General features: G+C 50.2%; 1 protein-coding gene across 1 annotated transcript; it reads left to right on the top strand.

Moving 5' to 3' along the window:
* The first annotated feature begins 2,023 nt into the window (after nucleotides 1–2,023).
* On the top strand, nucleotides 2,024–19,355 carry LOC133348295 (transmembrane protein 120B-like). The gene is made up of 12 exons (XM_061561033.1): nucleotides 2,024–2,209; nucleotides 4,014–4,132; nucleotides 5,516–5,632; nucleotides 7,926–7,985; nucleotides 10,243–10,338; nucleotides 11,790–11,879; nucleotides 12,610–12,675; nucleotides 14,038–14,099; nucleotides 14,676–14,768; nucleotides 15,379–15,443; nucleotides 17,285–17,353; nucleotides 17,756–19,355. Exons 1-12 carry the CDS (start codon nucleotides 2,147–2,149, stop codon nucleotides 17,879–17,881), a joined length of 1,026 nt encoding a protein of 341 aa, XP_061417017.1. The 5' UTR covers nucleotides 2,024–2,146; the 3' UTR covers nucleotides 17,882–19,355.
* Nucleotides 19,356–19,402: the final 47 nt, after the last annotated feature.

Here is a 19,402-nt window from a genome sequence, read left to right as displayed (position 1 = left end):
GTACTGAAGCGGACGTGAAATTCTGAATTGTTCAAAAACAGAATCGGAAAGCACGTACTGTATTGTTGAATGGGTCTTGTAGACTGCCTTAATGTTAAACACTCAGTATTTAGTGATATATGTAATTAGTGATATATATGTAATTAGTGTTATATATGTAATATTGGTAGGAACCTCTGATTACACCAGCCCACAGGGGATTATTGTGTCCGTCGTGCAGGGAGGGGCTGGCTGGGGAGGGGTGGGGAGGGGTGGGGCTGGGTGGGGAGGGGCTGGGCTGGGTGGGGAGGGGCTGGGTGGGGAGGGTGGGAGGGGAGGGGCTGGGTGGGGAGGGTCGGGCTGGGTGGGGGGTGAGAGGGGCTGGGTGCGGAGGGAGGGTGGGGAGGGGCTGGGTGGGGAGGGGCTGGTCACCCCGTGGTGCCCTTATAAAACTCAACGTTTAACCTACTCACGCCGGCTTGTGCCCGCCCTCACAGTCGGGCATATTTGCGGAATACACCACGCCGCCGTTGACCCTGGCTATTGACCGAGTAACCCAACGTTCCTATTAGCTCCCTCCGCAGGAATGTGTTTAGTGATATATATATGTAATTAGTGATATCTAACCACTCGTTTTCCTTACCTAGATATGAAATTCGGCGGTTGCTATGCGAGTCTCCTCCGCATAGCAACAGCGCAGCATCCGTGGCCAGCTCGCAATGTTTATTATTTAACACCGCCATAAAATACCGAGAAACTCGCTTTTATATATATACAGAATATATAACTAACTGTGTTTGATCTCCACCTGCGGCCCTTTTTATACAAACACGGCCCCCTGTTGTCAATCCACTGCTGGATGAGGCCACCCCCTCCGCACCACCAACACTTGGGGGGTTATTTCACCATACTTCACCACGACTTGGGGGGCTATTTGACCATACTTCACCGCGACTAACCGTAATATTTGGCGCTGCTGCTGCTGTGTTGACAGTGGTGCACAATTAACAATTAACATCCTCAACATGTTCCGTGTCAACGTCAACCTGGTGCCGTGTATCTTGTGTGTGTGGCCTTAAAAGGGGGAAATAGATACGAGACGACGTTTCGAGAGATGACCCTTCTTAAAAGCACATACAGCAGCGGCTGAGTGGAATTTTGTTTGGGGGGCATAGACGTAGAACAGTGGCACGTCGCCAGGCAGTAGCCGATGATAACAATCACTATAGATGGTGCGACTCGCCTAATCAGTCACCCATTCAGTCACCCATTCAGATACCCAATCAGTCATCCAATCAGTCACCCATTCAGTCACCCATTCAGTCACCCAATCAGTCACCCAATCAGTCACCCATTCAGTCACCAATTCAGTCACCCAATCAGTCACCCAATCAGTCACCCAATCAGTCACCCATTCAGTCACCCATTCAGTACCCAATCAGTCACCCAATCAGTCACCCATTCAGTCACCCAATCAGTCACCCAATCAGTCACCCATTCAGTCACCCAATCAGTCACCCAATGAGTCACCCATTCAGTCACCCATTCAGTCACCCATTCATTCACCAATTTAGTCACCCATTCAGTCACCCATTCAGTCACCCAGTCAGTCACCCAGTCACCCAATCAGTCACCCATTCAGTCAGACGTGCGAGTGACAATTATTACAATTTGATGACATCCATGTCATGTTTTTTCCCTTTCCCCCAGGCATGTTTGGGCTATCATTCGTTTCGTAGCCAGGTCGCTTTTGAAAATTAAGTTTAATACATCAGTGGGGCATTGCCTCATCGTATTGGGGATGGTTTCGTGTCGTATTTGTGTGCGTCTGGGTGATTAGTTTACCTTTCCTGTACCGCCCCGACTGGACATCTGCAAGTAAAGCGCTTCAAAGCTCATCGGATTCCTAAATAAAATATTCAGATTAAGCCAGCAGTGGATTGAGTGTGGCTGGATGTTTAAAAACAAACCTCTGATCTGACACCGCGATCCTCGCTCTCCGTGTTGACAGCCAGGCCGGTCACGTGGTGCCCGTGTCGCGCGCTGATTGGTCGACGGGGGGGGGGGGGGTGCACGCATCTCGCCGTTCTCCGCCAGCGTTGGCGATCGACCGCCCGCCGGGTTTCTCGCTCGGCGATTTCACGACGCCGCCTCGTCGCCCGCAGCGATGTCCCTCAAGCAGTGCATGGACGAGTGGGGCGAGCTGGAGACGGAGTACAAGACGTTACAGGTGTGACGCGCGGCCTCTCGGGGGTGCCCTTCTTGCCTAATCACCCTGCCCGCCGATGCTCGCCCTTACGGGTAGCGCCAGTAGGCCCGAGGGCCCCCCTCCTCCTCCCCGATCGCACCTCGTAACCATTGATTAATTACCATCATAATCCATGATCAATACGCTGCTGGATGAAGCCCCCACGCCGCCCCCATCACTCGCGTTGCAGTAATGTTGCCATCTCACTCCATCTCCGCTTTGGGTGGCCCTGGACGTGTTGTTAACGATGGAAATTAATTGCAAATTAATTTTTTTGCATTCGTTGTTGCCGATTTTGTGTCTTGGTTCTTGCAATTATGGTCAAGCACTTCAAGTTAGTCGTTGTGCACGCTTGGGAGTGGAGTGCTTTATAGAGTGCAGCGTACGTGAGGGGCTCGGTGGGGTTCGGTTCGCTCTGGAACACACAACGTTGAGTGGGGGGCGCGATGTTCTAGATACGAGAACGTTCCAAAGCAAGAACCCCCTCTGGCGGATTGGGAGGGCTTTGGTCGGGGGGTCAGCGTGGGGTTCATTGTAGCCACGACCTCGGCACTGGGTGTCGAATCGCCCGTCGGTCGTGACGAGGCTGGTGGGTTACGCAATCCTCACCACGTGTCCTGAGGGTGGCGCACGCAGAGGCCGGACTGCGCTGCGCCGTCTGTACATTTACCCCTTTCATCTGCTTGCCGCTGGTGTTTTGTATTGTCTTATTTATATATTTTCCGCAACGACGCCAATTGAAATGCTGTGTGTTGTAGTTTTTTTGCGTCGATTTAAGAGCCATATCTAAGAGAGAGAAGGCCACTGCCACAAAACAAAAACATCTGGCAGTTTCCCAGCGTTGGTTTCAGCAACCCTGACTGCTGATGAGGCACTGAATGTCGAAACTGGTCCAGAATGGTTGGGGGAGCAGTGGCACGGTGATAAGCGCACTGCACTATGAACCCGTGACCTGAGTTTTATTCCTGGCTAAGGCTAACACCATTGGTGTGTAATATCTGGACAGTGGTGTAGCTGTGAAGATTGTAGGCGGTGCAACTCTTCTAGGACCCATGGGCCCAAAGGTGCCCAAGCCCTGGCCTATGAAGAGGGGAATAATTTGACGGGAAGTCTCATTGAATCCCTTGCACCAATGTCCATTCCAGCTACGCCACGCCACTGCCTGTGGCTCTCAATGTGAAGTTGTGGATGTCTTAAGTCGTTATGTCTGTTTGAATCTTTTTTATCCGTATGTTAGGCTATGGATCTCCATGCGGGTCCGTTGGTCTCGATGTGAGGCTATGAATGTCCATGTATGGGTGGGTCCCTTGGTGAATCGTAGGCATCATGCGAGTCTGTGGGCAGCGGTGTAGCTGTGTACAGGTGGTGCAAGTGCAAGAGTGCCCACAGACCGAAGTGACCTAGAGTGCCGAGCTACAAAGAGTGGTGAGCAATTAGACAGGGGACCGCATTTACTTCCTTGCACCAGGGCCCTCGCCAGTTGCACCACGCCGCTGGCAGTGAGAGAGGCGTTGAGACAGGTGAGAGAGAGGCGAGAGACAGGCGAGAGACAGGCGAGAGACAGGCGAGAGACAGCTGAGAGAGACCGGTGAGAGAGACAGGTGAGAGAGACAGGTGAGAGAGAGGCGATAAACAGATAAGAGAGATGAGAGACAGATGAGACGGATGAGAGAGGTGAGAGACAGAGGTGAGAGACAGAGGTGAGAGACAGAGGTGAGAGACAGAGGTGAGAGACAGAGGTGTTGCTTCCTAACACGAGGGTGGGTTGTCTTGTTTGGTCCCACAGGAGACGCACAAGTTGTATAAGCACAAACTGGACGAGGTCACGAGGCTGCAATCGAGTTGCTGCGAATCCATCGACAAGCAGAAGCGAGGCATGAAGGACCTCCTGCAGTCCCTCAAACAGTACTGGCCTCTCACCTGCACAGCAGGATTACACGCATGCGCACTGTACAATAACAAAAGAGAACAAAGATCACCCGTGTAGCCTTAACAGACTTTTGGGGCAAGCGCTGTTAGTGAGCACCTATGAAGGCCGGCACTGTGGCACACCATGCCCGGCTGCCTTTGTCTACCCAGTGGTGATGTTTACATATCGCACCAGGTGCTCATTTGAGGCAGAGTCGACCTCGGGGAGGCCCAGGACTGATTCAGGTAACCGTTACAATTGTACTATAAACACAAGCACTAATACCCACGCATGTGTGGTCGTGTCCTGGATCATACATTCACAACTTATCTACATTCCAAGTGCTTAGTGTTTGTTTTATACTGTTAGCGGTTGGTGATCTATTTAAAGCCTCACTCACGGATTGTTTTTTGTCAAACAAAGTTTTCAGAGAAGCATGTTGACTTCAAGGTGGAACATTCTGGCACAGTGACTTGAAATGCTCTATTAACTGCTTTGATGTACAATCCGGTTCATATTTTTACAAAGTATTTTAAGTGCAACCACACATATCATAAACGCTGTACAAAACGTGGAACGTTACATTTCTAAACTGTAACCATGCATTTAATTACTTTACTACTTAATTAAAAATTCACATTGAGTTGTCTGCAGCGGACGGTGCAACAAAATCCATTGTTGTACCAGAATTGTACGCTCCCAACATCTGTGCTACCCAGCTTCCCCAACCCGCGCTGATCAGCGCGGTGGAGAATCGGGCCCATGACCAACACGGCTTGCGGAGGCCCTAATCCACCAGTGAATTGACAAAAATAACGATGAGAACAAGTTCGGGCGAAATGGAGCGGTGGGACATTGGTTAGCGCAATGTGCTATTAACCTGGCGACCTGCGTTTGATTCTTAGCCATGCCGAACATCAGTGGGCAGTGTTATTTGAACCGTGCCAGAGCCCTCACCATCACCATCCTGCACAATGGTCAAAATAGCCCCTAGACTGACTAATTCGTCCATATTGCCTAATCCATGTTGTATTCAGACACCGCACTCCAGATCAATACGCGTCTCTGTTTGCTTTTTTCCTCGCACTGCTGGCATGAACTGACCATGGAATTCCTTTCCAGAGTATCTTTACCCAGATTCGTATAACCGTTTCTGGAATACATTAATAGTGTTGTTTGTTACACGCGGCTTGGCATTCCTGACCTTTGGACCCGTACTCCGCCACTGATAGAAACAATATTTTTTAGGAATATTGTTTCGTGGCAGTGTCAACAGGCGTTTCCTTTGCAGGGAACGTGGCGCGCGTGGGAGCGGTTGGTTTTGTGAGTGCTCACCACGGTGTGTGGGTCTGCGTCACCCGTTCCGTTGTCATCTGCAGCTGTAAACCGCCCAAGTTCCCCGAGGAGAGGGAGGTGGTGGAGAAGGTGGAAGCGGCGATTGAGGAACGGCAGGCGATTTTCTTTGACATGGAAGCCTTCCTGCCGAAAAAGAATGGGTATGAGGAACAGGAAGGATGCACCCATGATCTTTGTCGAAATAGCCTTTCACATGGCTCCTAACTAGCCGGAGGAAACTTTAGCCCATTAGTTGTATTGCCATTGGCGGAGGTTTTGTCAGGAATTAATCCAGCAGTGGATGTTTGATGATGATAATGATGAAAATGATGTTGGTTTTTTATGGAAGTTACTAAATCCTGTTTCCAGGTTATTTTAATCAATTAGAATAATTTGTACGCATGTGTTTCTTTTTAAAATTCAATTCAGGCCAAAAAGGCAATGACGATTAGAGAAATCTGAACGCGTTCCACGGAGTGTTGACTTAACGCCTTGGCCCAACACTGTCAAAAAGATAACACTGTGCGTGATGTGGGAGAGAGATCCTTTTCGTTTTGCTTTGCTTGTCACGAACCCATGACAAAACAACGAACAAGAATCTGGATGCACAGCTTCCGTAACCCTGTGAATGACATCACATCGTTGGAGTAATTTCTTGAGTAAAATTCCTTGTTGGTTTTGGCGTTACGAGACAGACACGGAATATTTTGAGCAGTTATACTTGCAGCGTAAGCTTTAAGCTCCACAATATATTTTAAGGAAATTGCACGTTAATGGTTCTGTGAGAGCCTTCACATTCGGTAATTGACACCCCTGATTAGCACGGCTGGCTACGTGTGCTGTGAAATACGTTCTACATACATACATTCGTGTCCAATACTTGTCAACTTGTATTTATAATCAATGATTTCACATCTCCACCATGGAGATTGAGCAATTAGATAAGTTTCTGTGTAGGAGTGAGATGGAAGTCAGCAGAACTGGTGATGGGGTGGTGAGGCCTTCATCCAGCAGTGGGTAGACAATGGCTGACGAAGGTGATGATGATGATGATGATCCCGTAGACTATTAACTTTTAATCTTTTGTCCACGCCTGGTGTAGATTTAGAATGTATTGAACCATGCCTGTTATCAGATGCTCTGCTGTAGCATTCTCACATCGTATGTTGGTTGGACATAACACGTAAGTATCAGTGACGTGCGGTCAGGGGAGGCAGTGGAGGCAGAGCCTCACCTGTCATACTCCAATTAAAATAGCTGTTACGAAAAATCTTTATATTTTTCCACTGAAATAAATGTCATTTCTGTATGATTCCAGTCATTTTTATAGTCAAAATATGTCACCAATGTAATCATTACTATCTCTCTGTCACCAATGTAATCATTACATTGGTGACAGAGAGATAGTACCAGGCACGCACTTATTGCCCATGCTCCATCCAGTTTCTGCGGAGTTGCGCAATCAGAAGGGAGGCTGAGCTAAATGCTGCCTCACCTCTCGTCTATCCCTGTATTTGCAACGGAGCTCTGCACATTTGGCGATTTTGACTATAAAAAGTGTGAGAAAAAAAATCTTTATTTTTATTTTATTACTTTTCATTGGAGTATGACAGGTGAGACTCTGCCCCTCCCCTGCCTCCCCTGACCGCACGTCCCTGCTGAGTATATACCAAGAAGATAAGAGCTGCTATTTTTGGCTTGCATCCGCTCGAAAGCAGTCCTCTAAAGATCAAGACGTCATCCTCGCCAAAGCCGTTGATGCCCTGGTTGTGGTTGGTGGCTGGAAGATGACACCACCGGGAGAGTAGCCACGCAATACCCACATGTGTGTGTGTGGATGCCACTCTCACACTTGAGAATCATTTGGGATTACTTATAGCAATCGTCATTTTGGTATGATACACAGCCATCATCATTTGGGATTTTACATCTCCATAATAATTTAGTATTTTACATAAGCATTACCTGGGTTTATGCATAGTAATCATCGCCCACTACTGCCAGACTAATGCCCTCTTGCAGGCCAGGTGCTGAGTCACCTTGTACCCACAGGGACACTTGCCACGGGGGTGCCCCCTTTCACATGTTTGAGACGGGATGTGATGTAAAGCGCTCTGAGACGACCCAGCGCATGGTGGCGCTATTTCACAAACATTGCTGTTATATTTATTCGATTTCAGTCATCAACAGGTTATCCAGGGTCTCACGACCCTGCTGTGGGTGCCATTGGCCTTCTTGAGGCTCACATGCCTTGGGGTTTACTTAGTTACAACTACACCAAGGGTCCCCCCAAACCTAGAGCCCCTTTAGGCATAACTTTCAGAGAGACCCACTCGTGATATTTCCCCATCTCCCGCAATGATGCTTGGGTGGAAGGGGTTGGCATTTGTGAAAGCTGTCTTTTACGCCATTGTCAACCCTACTGACGGTGACAATTTGTATTCTGTTCCACAGGTTGTACTTGAACTTGGTGCTGGGAAACGTGAACGTGACGTTACTGAGTAAACAGGCCAAGTACCCGCCTCCTCTTTTGCTACACCCTCCTTTACATTCGCCGGAAACCCGCACGCAAAATCGTCATTCACGGGGGTGGGGGGGGGGTGCTCGCGGGCTTTGTGAACAACGACACGCCTTCCTGCACCACTTGCACGTCCTGGCATGCCGCCGTTGTAATGCACCGTCGCCACCAGTGGGGAAAAACATGCCGAGCGTGTCAGCCGCATGCCACTGCATTCACAGGAAAGCTTTATTCACCCTTTCCCGTTCCAATGACGTACAAACTGTTCATCGTCAGTTTTTATTCTGATTCCGTTCCGATAACGTATGCGTATATCGTCAAATCAACAACAAGAGGAAAAAACTAATGTAACGTAACTTTATCGGGTGCCAAAGCTCCCACAAGGCCATGCGGTAGGGCGTGTGGCACAGGCGTCAGCGGCCATCGAGTGCCGCGGTCGTGTCGCTACGGTTCTCTGCCGTGAGTAAAATGTCTTTGAAAACAGCGGCGCTATGCCTCCCTTAGATAAAATTAACGCTGAGCCTCTTGCACGCTCCGAAATTCGGGGGTGAATGGAACACCCCCCCTGCAACTTGCAGATGTCTCGGAAGGGTAAAGGGTGAGTACTGGGGTGAAAGCCAAGAGGACTCGTGGCAGCAGACAAGGGAGTGCCTGAGCCTGTGCAGGTGCCCCTCGGAAAATATTTGGAGGCAAGTTGTTGTTCCTCCCCATCCTTAAAGTACAACCTATTGGTTTTTTTCTATTTTATTCATCCACTGCTAGCCTATTCACTCCGGAAGTGTATCACGAGTGAATTTGCATATGGCAAGGTATGGTAAATCCTGATAAGCCGGGGACGTACTTTGGGGGTCTGGTCATGATGCCTGGAGGTCAGAGACATTGCACAGCAGCAGCAGCAGCCACTTGAAAACTCCACCTCTGCTCTCACGCCATCGCTCGGCAATCCCCGTGTTGTGCACAGGCGCCACCTGGTGGCGGGGCGCGACCCACACGTGTCACCCTGCCGTGTTAACCTGCCCCCCAGTCGCATGTCGGCCAAATGGACAATATTTGTGCCCATTTGAGCAAAAAAGCGAATAGATTCCTGCATCAACACGAGCTGGGAAGGTCGCCAAGCCGATGTGTTTGGCCAAAATGTGAATCGGTTTTTATAATTTCAACTCCCCCCCCCCCATCACCACCACCCCCATCACAGGAAATTCCACAGTAGCCCGAGATGGGAAAAATGAGTCTGCGTGTTCACAATGAAACTAATTATTTGGTGATGCTAATGCTACGTTGGCAGTAATGCACAAGCGCAATTAACAAAACGCTCACTGCGTTCGCCAATCACACCTGTGGCCTTCAAATAAGAATATAGGAATGGCCAACGTTTCGGGCAATGGTCCTTCTGCATAGCGCCTAAATATGGGCCAGAGAGATATAGTGGATGATAAGAGTTGGAGACTGCATTTAACAGTTTACACCATGGGGCCTGATGAGAACTACATGATAAAAAAATAATTCTGATTAACAGATTTACAACTGTCATATGAATAGTTTTCTGATAGTTACCTCATAGCTATTTGTTACCTAATAGCGATTCGGTGACAGACGAACCGTTCAGTGATCAAAAAGTCTTAATCGACTCATTTATATTGAAAGTGAGATCATAAAATGCATTTTCAGGGCACCCTCACTTCTTTGCCCAGCAAGTTAATGACGTCTCGGCTTACCACTTGTGACGCCCGTACCTTGGGGAGCGGTGGCTCAGTGGTTAGGGCGGTGAACTATGACCTGAGGTATCTAAGTTTAATTTTGGCTTCGGATGACATCAGTGACGATTGATATCCGTTATGGTCCTGGCTCCTCATTTCACCGACCGGCGTGGTAAAGTACGGTCAAGCAACCCCCGTGACGGACATAATATTAATCCAGCATTGGATTGACCGAGTGCTGTGAAGTATTTTAATCGTTATGGAGTGCACAGCTGATGTGTTGCGTGACTTAATATTTAAATTGAACACTGACATAAAGTTCAGCAGGAATGTGCCCGATCTCACAGTGAGCAGTACAGCGCTGTGCAGAACATCCGTTGTTGTCCAACCCGCACTGACCAACGTAGTGAAGTATGGTCGTACGACTCCCACGGCCAGTGGTGGATTGACACAGGGGCTGGACGTGTGTGCATGCACTGCCACATTGACCCTCACTGATGTGGAGCGGTGACGCAAGGCAGAGTAACCCCCACCCCGTGTTGGCCATGCCCTGCAGATTTGCCTACAAGGACGAGTACGAGAAGTTCAAGCTGTATCTCACGACACTCCTCATCCTCGCGTCCTTCACCTGTCGATTCCTGGTCAACTACAGGTGTGTGCTACCCTTCCCCTCTGCTGCCGCCAGCCACCCGAGCTGTCGATTCCCTGCCCCTGTTCACCACGTCCAGGCTCGAGACCTTCCTTGTCTCTCTCTGCCTGTAGCTGACCACCTCTCTCTCCCTATGATCAATTTATTCCCGCTGTTTTCGTATCGCATTTTGAGGTGTGGTTGTATGTAGATGCTATATCCACATTTGATCGTTATTAAACGTAATACTGGTTTTTATTTGAATTGTACGTGTCAGATTGATTTACATTCTATGCACATTGTAAACATGTTATGTGCTAATGTTATAATTGGGATTAAATTAGGTCAAAATTAGACAATTATTGAATAATTTCTCATGGTGACAATTCACCGGCTCGCTGTGGGAGGGGAGTGAAGTGGAGCGCATCTTCCGTGCGGTGTCAGGGAGCTCGCACAGTCCACTGGCAGCAGCTCTTTGCCTGAGGCCTTCATGACAAGACCCTACGTGGTTAATTTCTTTATGAACTCATAATATGCGTGTGTGTGCACGCATGCCTGTGAGCGTGCGTGTGTTTGTGTATACAGTAAAACCTTGGATTGCGAACATGATGTCTTTCCTGAAACGTGCTTGTAATACAAAGCACTCGTATATCAGTTGTGATCGCGTGACGCTCGGCAGACAAAGCGTATACGCACTACTCGTATTGCAAGACCTCGCTCGTTTATCAAATTAATATTTATTCAAAAATTTTGCTCGTCTTGCAAAACACTCACAGACCAAGTTACTCGCAATCCAAGGTTTTACTGTATATCTATTTGGGGAGCTGTAGTGTCGCGGTTAGCACGCCGACTACCAACCGGATGACCCGAGTTAAATGCCCTCTCATGACCAAGAACAGTGGTGAAAATTTTAACCTGTCCTGGGACTCCCCAAGGTCGACTCTGCCTTAAATGAATACCGAGTGCGGTGTCTAAACATCAGCACTGGGGAGAGCAAGGTGGCTGAACGCGGTGCTGAGAAATCGGCTCCCTCGTGTGCTGTGCCGGCCTTCATGGGTGCTGGTCGATTGCCTGTGAGGGACTGTTGGGGAATGTGCTTTCTTCCCCAACAGTCTGTCATTGGCTATCTGGGGTACCTTTGTTTTGTCTATGAGTATATGTGTGTGTACGAGTATATGTGTGTGTACGAGTATATGTGTGAACACGCGTGAGTGAATCTGTAAAATGTCTTTGGTACGGCAGAGTAAAAACAGAAATGTTACTGGCGTAAGCCAGCACATCATAAAAGCGTGCGGAACACAATTCCCACCGTGCAAAAGACGTAAACGATAACGTCCAAGCGCATCCTTTACCATCGCTGTTTAACACAGCCACAAGCGGCGTTGCGTGGACTCTTACGCGAGAGAGCGATTAAAACGTTGGAACATTGCTTTGTTCCCCCGCTCCCGGCCGCCGCCGCTGCCGTGTGATTTCAGGGTGACGGACGAGATTCTGAACTTCCTGCTCGTGTGGTACTACTGCACACTCACCATCCGCGAGAGCGTTCTCATCAGCAATGGCTCTCGGTGAGTGTCACATGCTCGCCGCTCGCCAGGCCCACGCAGGCCTGTGGTTTATTTTCACTGAAGAGTTCTACCCCCCCACCCCCCCTCGCTAAAAGTCGACGCCTGATTCATTCGCGCCGGTACCACCCCCCACCCCCGGTATCTCCTTTGTGAAATTATGGGTAGACGATGCTTGTTTGCGATTCGTTTGATTTGTAGGTGGCTGGCAGGCGCTGCCTTGTCACCAAAGGGCAGCGCAGCAACATTAATTGTTCTATGGTAGTAACATCTCCAACGTATATGCTCCCCGCCTTCACCAAGCCGCACTGAGCAGCGTGGTGAAGTATGGTCACGACCCGCACGGCGTGGGGAGGACCTCATCCAGCAGTGGATTGCCAAAAGTGCCTGCATGTGAACATGACGGCCAACTCTTAATTGCGCACACACACGGGGTTATGCTGACGTGAGTGCTCCCCTAACAAATAATAATAATAATAAAAAAACTGACAGTGTCTTGCACTTCATAAAATTGTGCATGTGACATTTCCAAAAACTTCCAGGAATGAATTGCTGATATATATAATATATAATTCTTAATATGTGACATTTTTTATTTTTGTTTTTGTACACCAAACAACACGTACCGATGTGCAGTGACGATAAGACACGAATGGTGGCATTTATGGATGATCGATGTACAAAATGGCGATGGCAGCTTGTCACAACTTTCCATGCGGTCTATCCCCGGCAGGATTAAAGGCTGGTGGGTGGCGCACCACTACGTGTCCGCTTTCCTCTCGGGAACGATGCTCACCTGGTACGCTCACGCGCCGACACTGACGCAACGTTGAACGGCGTCGTTATTGTGATTATATCGTTTCGCCTGCTTTTAGCGACGAAAGTCACGCTGGTTCTCAAGACTTTTTTTTCAGGAACCCTGAAAAACATTCGTAGAAAGGTTGCAATTTCCCGATTCAAGTTCTGGTTGCGAGATCAAGAAAGAGCAGCAAGCGGTGTAACATCAATCAATGCGTGTCAGAAAATGGCCAGAGAAAGTTGACATCAAAGAATAAGTTCTGAGCTCCCTTAAGCTGCATCTTATCCATACCCTCCCAGGTGCCCTGTTACCGACACATGTAACACTTGGCAGATCAAACGAAATGCACCCAGCTATCCAGGTGACAACTGGAGAGAACCGGGATATTCTCGTTTGCACGAGTGACCTCTGGGGCGTTAGTCTGCCAGCAGGGGGGGGGGCGATGACTGTCGTGTAAAATTCCAATCGAGTATTTTGCGGGGGGTTACTTTTTTAACTTGCAAGTTTGGATAATGGTGCTGGCATGTAATAATGGTCTGATGTTGTGGATGACGTTGGGGGGATCTTTAACATCCACTGTTATCATCGTGGTTATTACAACCACTGTAATGTATGTATGTTGAACTTCTTTCACAAAGTACGTAGCCAACCGTGCTAATCGGAGGTGCGGGGGAAGGACAGCAAACTAGACACACGCAAAAAATTAACCAGGGCGGCCACTAGAATCGAACCACGAACCTCTGCAATGAACTGCGCTACCACTCGGCCGTGCCACCGTTGTTGGTGACATGGCCTGAGACCGTCCACTCCCTACGCTTGAGGAACCTGGGTTGGTCACAGGTCGCCGAAAACTTTGAACTCCCATCGTTTTGGGAGAGCTGGCACGAAAGTTAAGAGCTGTCATGTGTTTCGGTCCGTGTGCATTTACACGGTTTGAATTCAGAGGAGGCAGCCAAATGCATGCCTATACATAGATTTTTTTGTATTTATTTTGCAGCTTTCCTGGTCAAGCGTCATTGTAAAAGACCTCAGACGGCATCAGTCACTGTAAAAGTTGAACTTTTAGAACCAATACATCGAGTTGGCTGACTGTCTTCCAGTCGCTGATGTAGTTCATATTTAATCCTCGACGCAAGAGTGATCAAACATCGTGTGTATCTAACACGTAGGCTTTCATGACCAATATGAGTTATAATTTAATTTTGAGTAAGATCGTGGAGTGTGTTGTAAACCCTCCTCCACCCAACCCAGCCACTTATTAAAGTTGTCACGTGAACAAACGTGCCAATTTGTTACCATGATTAACTTGTTTTTCAAGTCTTTTTGTTCACTGCCTTCTGATTTTTTTCTTGCTGTTCTCAGGCCAAATGGGCTGATGTACCAGATGTTCAGAAACCAGTTTCTCGCCTTCACCATGTACCAGAGTGAGCTTCCTTCTTCTCCTCCAACTCGCCCACACACTCCCGAGCCAATCCCCACCAGCCATCACGCAATCACAGCGCGCGGCACATATGTACGACCAGAGCCGTCCCTCGGAGTATGGTAAATCGGGGCGACCTCCCCGGGCCCCGTGCTTTGGGGGGGCCCCGCACTTCGACGTCACGGTGTCAAATGTAATACTCCCGGTTTAGTTTGAATGCCTCGGAGGACCCACACTTTGGGATTTCCTCCGGATCCCGCACCCCCCGCTGTGGACAGCCCTGCATACAACAAAGCTTTAATTCCAGCTGGGTCTGTCCAGATTTACGAACCAGCAACTATCTCCATATCCAGCACACCGCGTCCATTATAGCTCTCGCTACGGGTGTGGATAATAGTCTGCCGCACCTCCGATTAGCACGGTTGGCTACTTACTGTGCAAAAGAAGTTCAATATACATTCGTGCCAACCACTCCGATCCCCTAATGACCCGAAAATTACTCTGTGAGACATTAAGCCCTGTGCGCGGGTGGTACGCATTTTCCACGGGTATGTGCGATTGCTGTTCTTTGTCCCAACAGACTTCCTCCAGTTCCTGCAGTATTACTACCAGAGCGGGTGTCTGTACCGGCTGCGTGCACTGGGGCACAGGCACAACATGGATCTGACCGTTGGTGAGCGTCGCTCCTTCAATGCCTCGCCGGCGCTTTGTTCCTCCTGCCACCTTTGGAATGGCCTTGACCGCAGGGCCACGGCACATTCTGTCTCGTGACCCGTGGACGCTTGTGTGTGTATGTTTGAGCGTCTTGTCAGGCATGTGCGTGTCTGCCAGTGGGGAGCGGTAGCGTAGCGGTTAGTGCGCTGCGCTTCGAACCCGGCGAGTTCGATTCCCGCTCACGACCAACACCAGTAACGATCATCTGAACTAGTCATGGGCCTCCCCTAAGTCCACTCAGCCTAAAATGAGTAGCCAGTGTGCTGTGTAAACATCGCCACTGGGGAGACAAAGGCAACCGAGTGTGGTGCTGGTCACCCACCCCCTCGTGTGCCGTGCCGAGATTCAAAGGTGCTCACTAACAGCACTTGACCCACCAGTCTGTTACAGGCTATACGGGGGATCTTTGGCATTTGCCTGCGTGCGCATGTATGTCTTTGTTTGTGTGAGCATGCATCTGTCTGCGTCCATCTCCATTTGCATGTGTGTGTGTGTGTGCGTGTGTGTGCGCGCATGTGTGTGTGCGTGTGTGTGTGCGCGTGTCTTTCTCTTGCCCTCGTGTGACCCAGAGGGGTTCCAGTCGTGGATGTGGCGTGGACTCACGTTCCTGCTTCCGTTCCTCTTCTTTGGCCACGTGAGTTCACACCGAGCAAAGCTTTGTCGTTTTGGCCGACAGGCCATCTTTGGGAAGATCTCGATGTAATGAATGTAATTGCATCGTAATAATTACCATTACATTTTATGATTTTAATGAATGTTTTACTTGGACCATGACGCCGGCACACAATGGCCTATTCATGCGAATGACATCACGGGATCTCCAACGTCCCAATGTGAAGCAGACACCGCGTATATATTTTTTACGGTGAATACACCCGGCAGGTGCCCTGCCAGATTCACCACAACAGGCGTGCGACCACCACGCCCGGCTCTGCCAGGATCCTCTCCCCAAGGGTGTGGCAGGCACGGCCGGCACATTTGGCACCGTAGCCTCCGTGATCCCGAAGCACACGGGAGGAGGAGCCACGCCACCGCGCCGTGGGTTTTAACCCCGAGTCTCGCATACGCATCGGCGTGCGTTGTGCCCCCTTTCTGTCTAGCTCCTCTGCACGTGCCCCAGGTGCTCTCTTTACGATTTCGGTCGCCCACTTAATCCAGCGAGCCTGGCGGCCGAGCCCGTAACGCCGCCTGCCGCCGGGTCGGTTTGCGTGGCCTCCCCCAAACGTTTCATCGGAAGGGGAGGGAGTGGCGGGACCACCGACTGGTCCCGCTGTTAGCCCTGGTCGGTTTATCGAACTCGGGTCGCCGGATTCACAGCGCGGCGGGCTAACCGCTGCTGCGCCGCCGCTCTGCCCTTGGCGGTTACGCGGAGGGTTACGGACGCTTGCGCCACGCTATGTAAATTAACTATCGAGAAGATTGGGTGAAAACCACAGCGGCGGTCTCTTGCGTGCTCATATGAATAGCCGTAAGAGCTCATGTATGAGACTTACGTCCAAAATTAGAACTAAACCGTCCTTGCGTAAATACAGCCCACAGGGTCCATCTTGCGCAAGAGAATGAGTGGGAGGCGACCGGGCAGCCCGGAGGCTCGCACCGCATTGGGGCACTGAGCCAGCGCTGCTGAGGTCCTGGGATCACATCCGGGCCACTGTCCGCTAATAGATCGGGTTGGCGTGTGCGGCGAGTTGATGGACTCGGCCCGGTCACCGATGAGTGCACAAGAAAAGCCACCAGACTGGCTTTTCTTGAGGATGACGAGTGTTATCTTTTATTGACGTGCTACCAACACTCTTTGAAAGGCTTTTAAAAGGTGTGTCCCAAGTGCGGATAAAGATTCCTGTTGATGCGACTTCGCTGTGAGAGAGTTCAAAATTTAAGTCTCCTTTGCCTCATGACGTGAAACCCGCAGCACAAGCGGAATTTGGTTTTCACTACATAGGCTTCCGCGGTTGTGCCGTATATCTCGCCGGTGTGTGTTTTCAGGTTATTACCAAACAACATACGCGGTACAACCTGAAAACCCCATCGGTGTGGAATGTAATCAAGGGATAGACATCTCAATGTTTCTGTCATTTGCATAAGTAAAGGCGGGTGGGCAATTGCTGGATTAAATAGGCTTCTCTCTGCAAATTTGCGTCGCCATACGACTGGCGGAGACTATCTTCCTGTGTGCCAGGCGGGGACACTCGCCGCTGCTGCTAACACGCCTTCTCGCCCCCTGCAGCCCGCGAGGAATTTGGACGGGGGGGTGGGTGGCTAACCTGAACCAAGCCAACATGAACTTCGAACTTGCGCATGCTCCGCATACTTTCCGCGTGCATTGTGAGCGACGATAATTAAATATTTGCGTGTAATCCCGAACCGCTGACAAAGGGACTGTTCGCTGCGACCCGATGTTTGTCTTCTTTGTTGTGAACTGTGAACCCCTGCTGGTACGCCCTAATCGCGAGCACGCCGCTCGTGTGTTTCAAGTTGTGGCAGCTGTACAACTCCATCACGCTGTTCAAGCTGGCTCAGCACAAGGAGTGCAAGGAGTGGCAGGTGAGACGCACGCTGAAATCTTCGGCGTCCTCACGCCCACGACAAAAATGTGCATTTATTTTGTAATCTCTCACCGCTTTCGCGGGCTTAGGAGGTGACAATGTCTGTTTTGCTCGCCGCGTCCAAATGCCCCGAGCGGCGGCACGACTCGGTGTTGTCGCGTAATAATGCGACGATTCTTAAACCTTGCCTTGGGTTGTCACCGTAAACCTGAAATCTGAGTTTCCACAGCTAAGCCGCGACGTTTACGTTGGTGCGAGCAACAACGTACGTTTCCTTAAAGGCTTTTGGCCATCCGGTGTGCGCGGCGTGGGCTGGCACGCGAGCCGCCGCCGCGTGGCACCGTCGTCGCAAGCGGCAGCGCCGTCGCCTAACCTGGAGCCGCCGTCCCCTCGTGCGCAGGTGTTCGTGCTGGCGCTCACTTTCCTTGTGCTCTTCGGTGGGAACCTCCTCACCACGCTGCGGGTGATCCAGCAGAAGGTGCAGAGCGTACACGAGGGCACGGGCGACAAGGACAAGAGCGCCTGAGAAACCGCGACCCCCGACAAACCCAGAGCCGTCCGTGTTACGAAGAAACGTTCATCCATTTTTATATCGACCTGCGCCGACAACAGCGAGAGTGCTGACTCTACGTTTTAAAGCTCACCTAATTTTACTTTTGAGCGTCGACGACGGCGCGCCTCGGCGTCGATTTGCGCGCACACGCACAAAAGGGCGCGGTACGAGGGCACCCACGTCCCTGCCGCGCCGTTCGCGCCGCCGCTGGGATGAAGGACGGCGCCCGGAGGTGCCGGGGGGGGTTCGTCGAGAGAGAGCGAGAGCCGAATGCGATTCGCCCGAGGTGATTTTTCTGCCGATTAGCGTGCATGCGCCGTACAGCTTGCCGCAGCATCCGCCGGCCTTGGGCTACTCCGCGGGGCGTTGGGCCGCACCTCCGCCCTGCATCGCTTGCAGCGTCCGCTTCAAAGTCTTGACGAGTTCCGTGACCATGGAGGCAGAGTCACTGGTGGTGTTTCCGTGTGGGGGCCAAGCAGGGATTACATAAACGAAATGTCGCCTCCGTGGATTTGAAATCTCCCAGAGGCCAGCTCTCACACCCTTGCCATCTTGTGCGGTGGAGGGGGCCGGTTGGAATGCCCCACATGGTGTAACCACGGTGTCATGTTTAAGAAATGTAACCGGCAATTGTGCAAAGTAGTATTGTAATAATTTATTATTAAAACTACAACAGTATTTGACGTCATTGTTGCTGCTTGATAAGATCCACGCGGCTCGTGTCTCAGATTTGGCTTTTTTTGTTGTTGCTTTTTATCCTTTCCTCCCGGTAAATACAACTTTACGGTTCTTGTTAAAAATGAAAAAAATTAAATAGCATTACAATTTTCACGTGGTTTTAAGTTGTGCAAAGCGGTCAAACGCTGTCGCAAGACATCAGCATCATCATCGTTTCAGGAGCTCCCACCGTCATCATTCCAGTCGTCGTCACCAATTCTGGACATTAGTCACTGTTCAACAACCAAAAGAGGGGTTTACGTTTTAACTTTTAACCGAGTTAAGAGCGGTGCCACCACTACGGCCTCTCAAGAGCTGCCCCACGAAGTGGACGGAGAAAAGTCACTGGGTGAACTTTAATTAAAACCGAGGTGTGAGAGAGCCCCTTTTAGAACAATAGGTTAATTCTCAAGGCAGACCTCAAATGCCATTGCGTTCACAGGCGCTGCCGCTGATGAGCGCGCCGAATGAACACCGTGCAGCGTGGATGCGTTTGGAGCTTCTGAATAGGACCACGTCCCCAGTTACTCCGTGAGCTTCACAGCTGGACCCGATTCGCGTGTTCGTGGCGAAATCCCTTTCCCTCTTTGTCCGATATTTGGCGAATTCGCCATCGATGGCCAACGCCAACGACGAATCCCCACGGCGGCGTGTTACTTGACCGTCGAACGCCTTCCCCATCGTCTCCGTTTCCCCAAGTTCGAAACACATTTTGTTCAATTCAGCATACTAACTCCTTGTCCATTAAATCTTTATTAATAGTGCTGTTTGTTCCTG

This window comes from Lethenteron reissneri, chromosome 27, assembly GCF_015708825.2.
Source record: "Lethenteron reissneri isolate LAM-NWPU_2019-01 chromosome 27, ASM1570882v1, whole genome shotgun sequence".
NCBI lineage: Eukaryota > Metazoa > Chordata > Hyperoartia > Petromyzontiformes > Petromyzontidae > Lethenteron > Lethenteron reissneri.
Note: the sequence above shows the minus strand (reverse complement) of the source record. Positions and strands in the feature narration are given on the sequence as shown.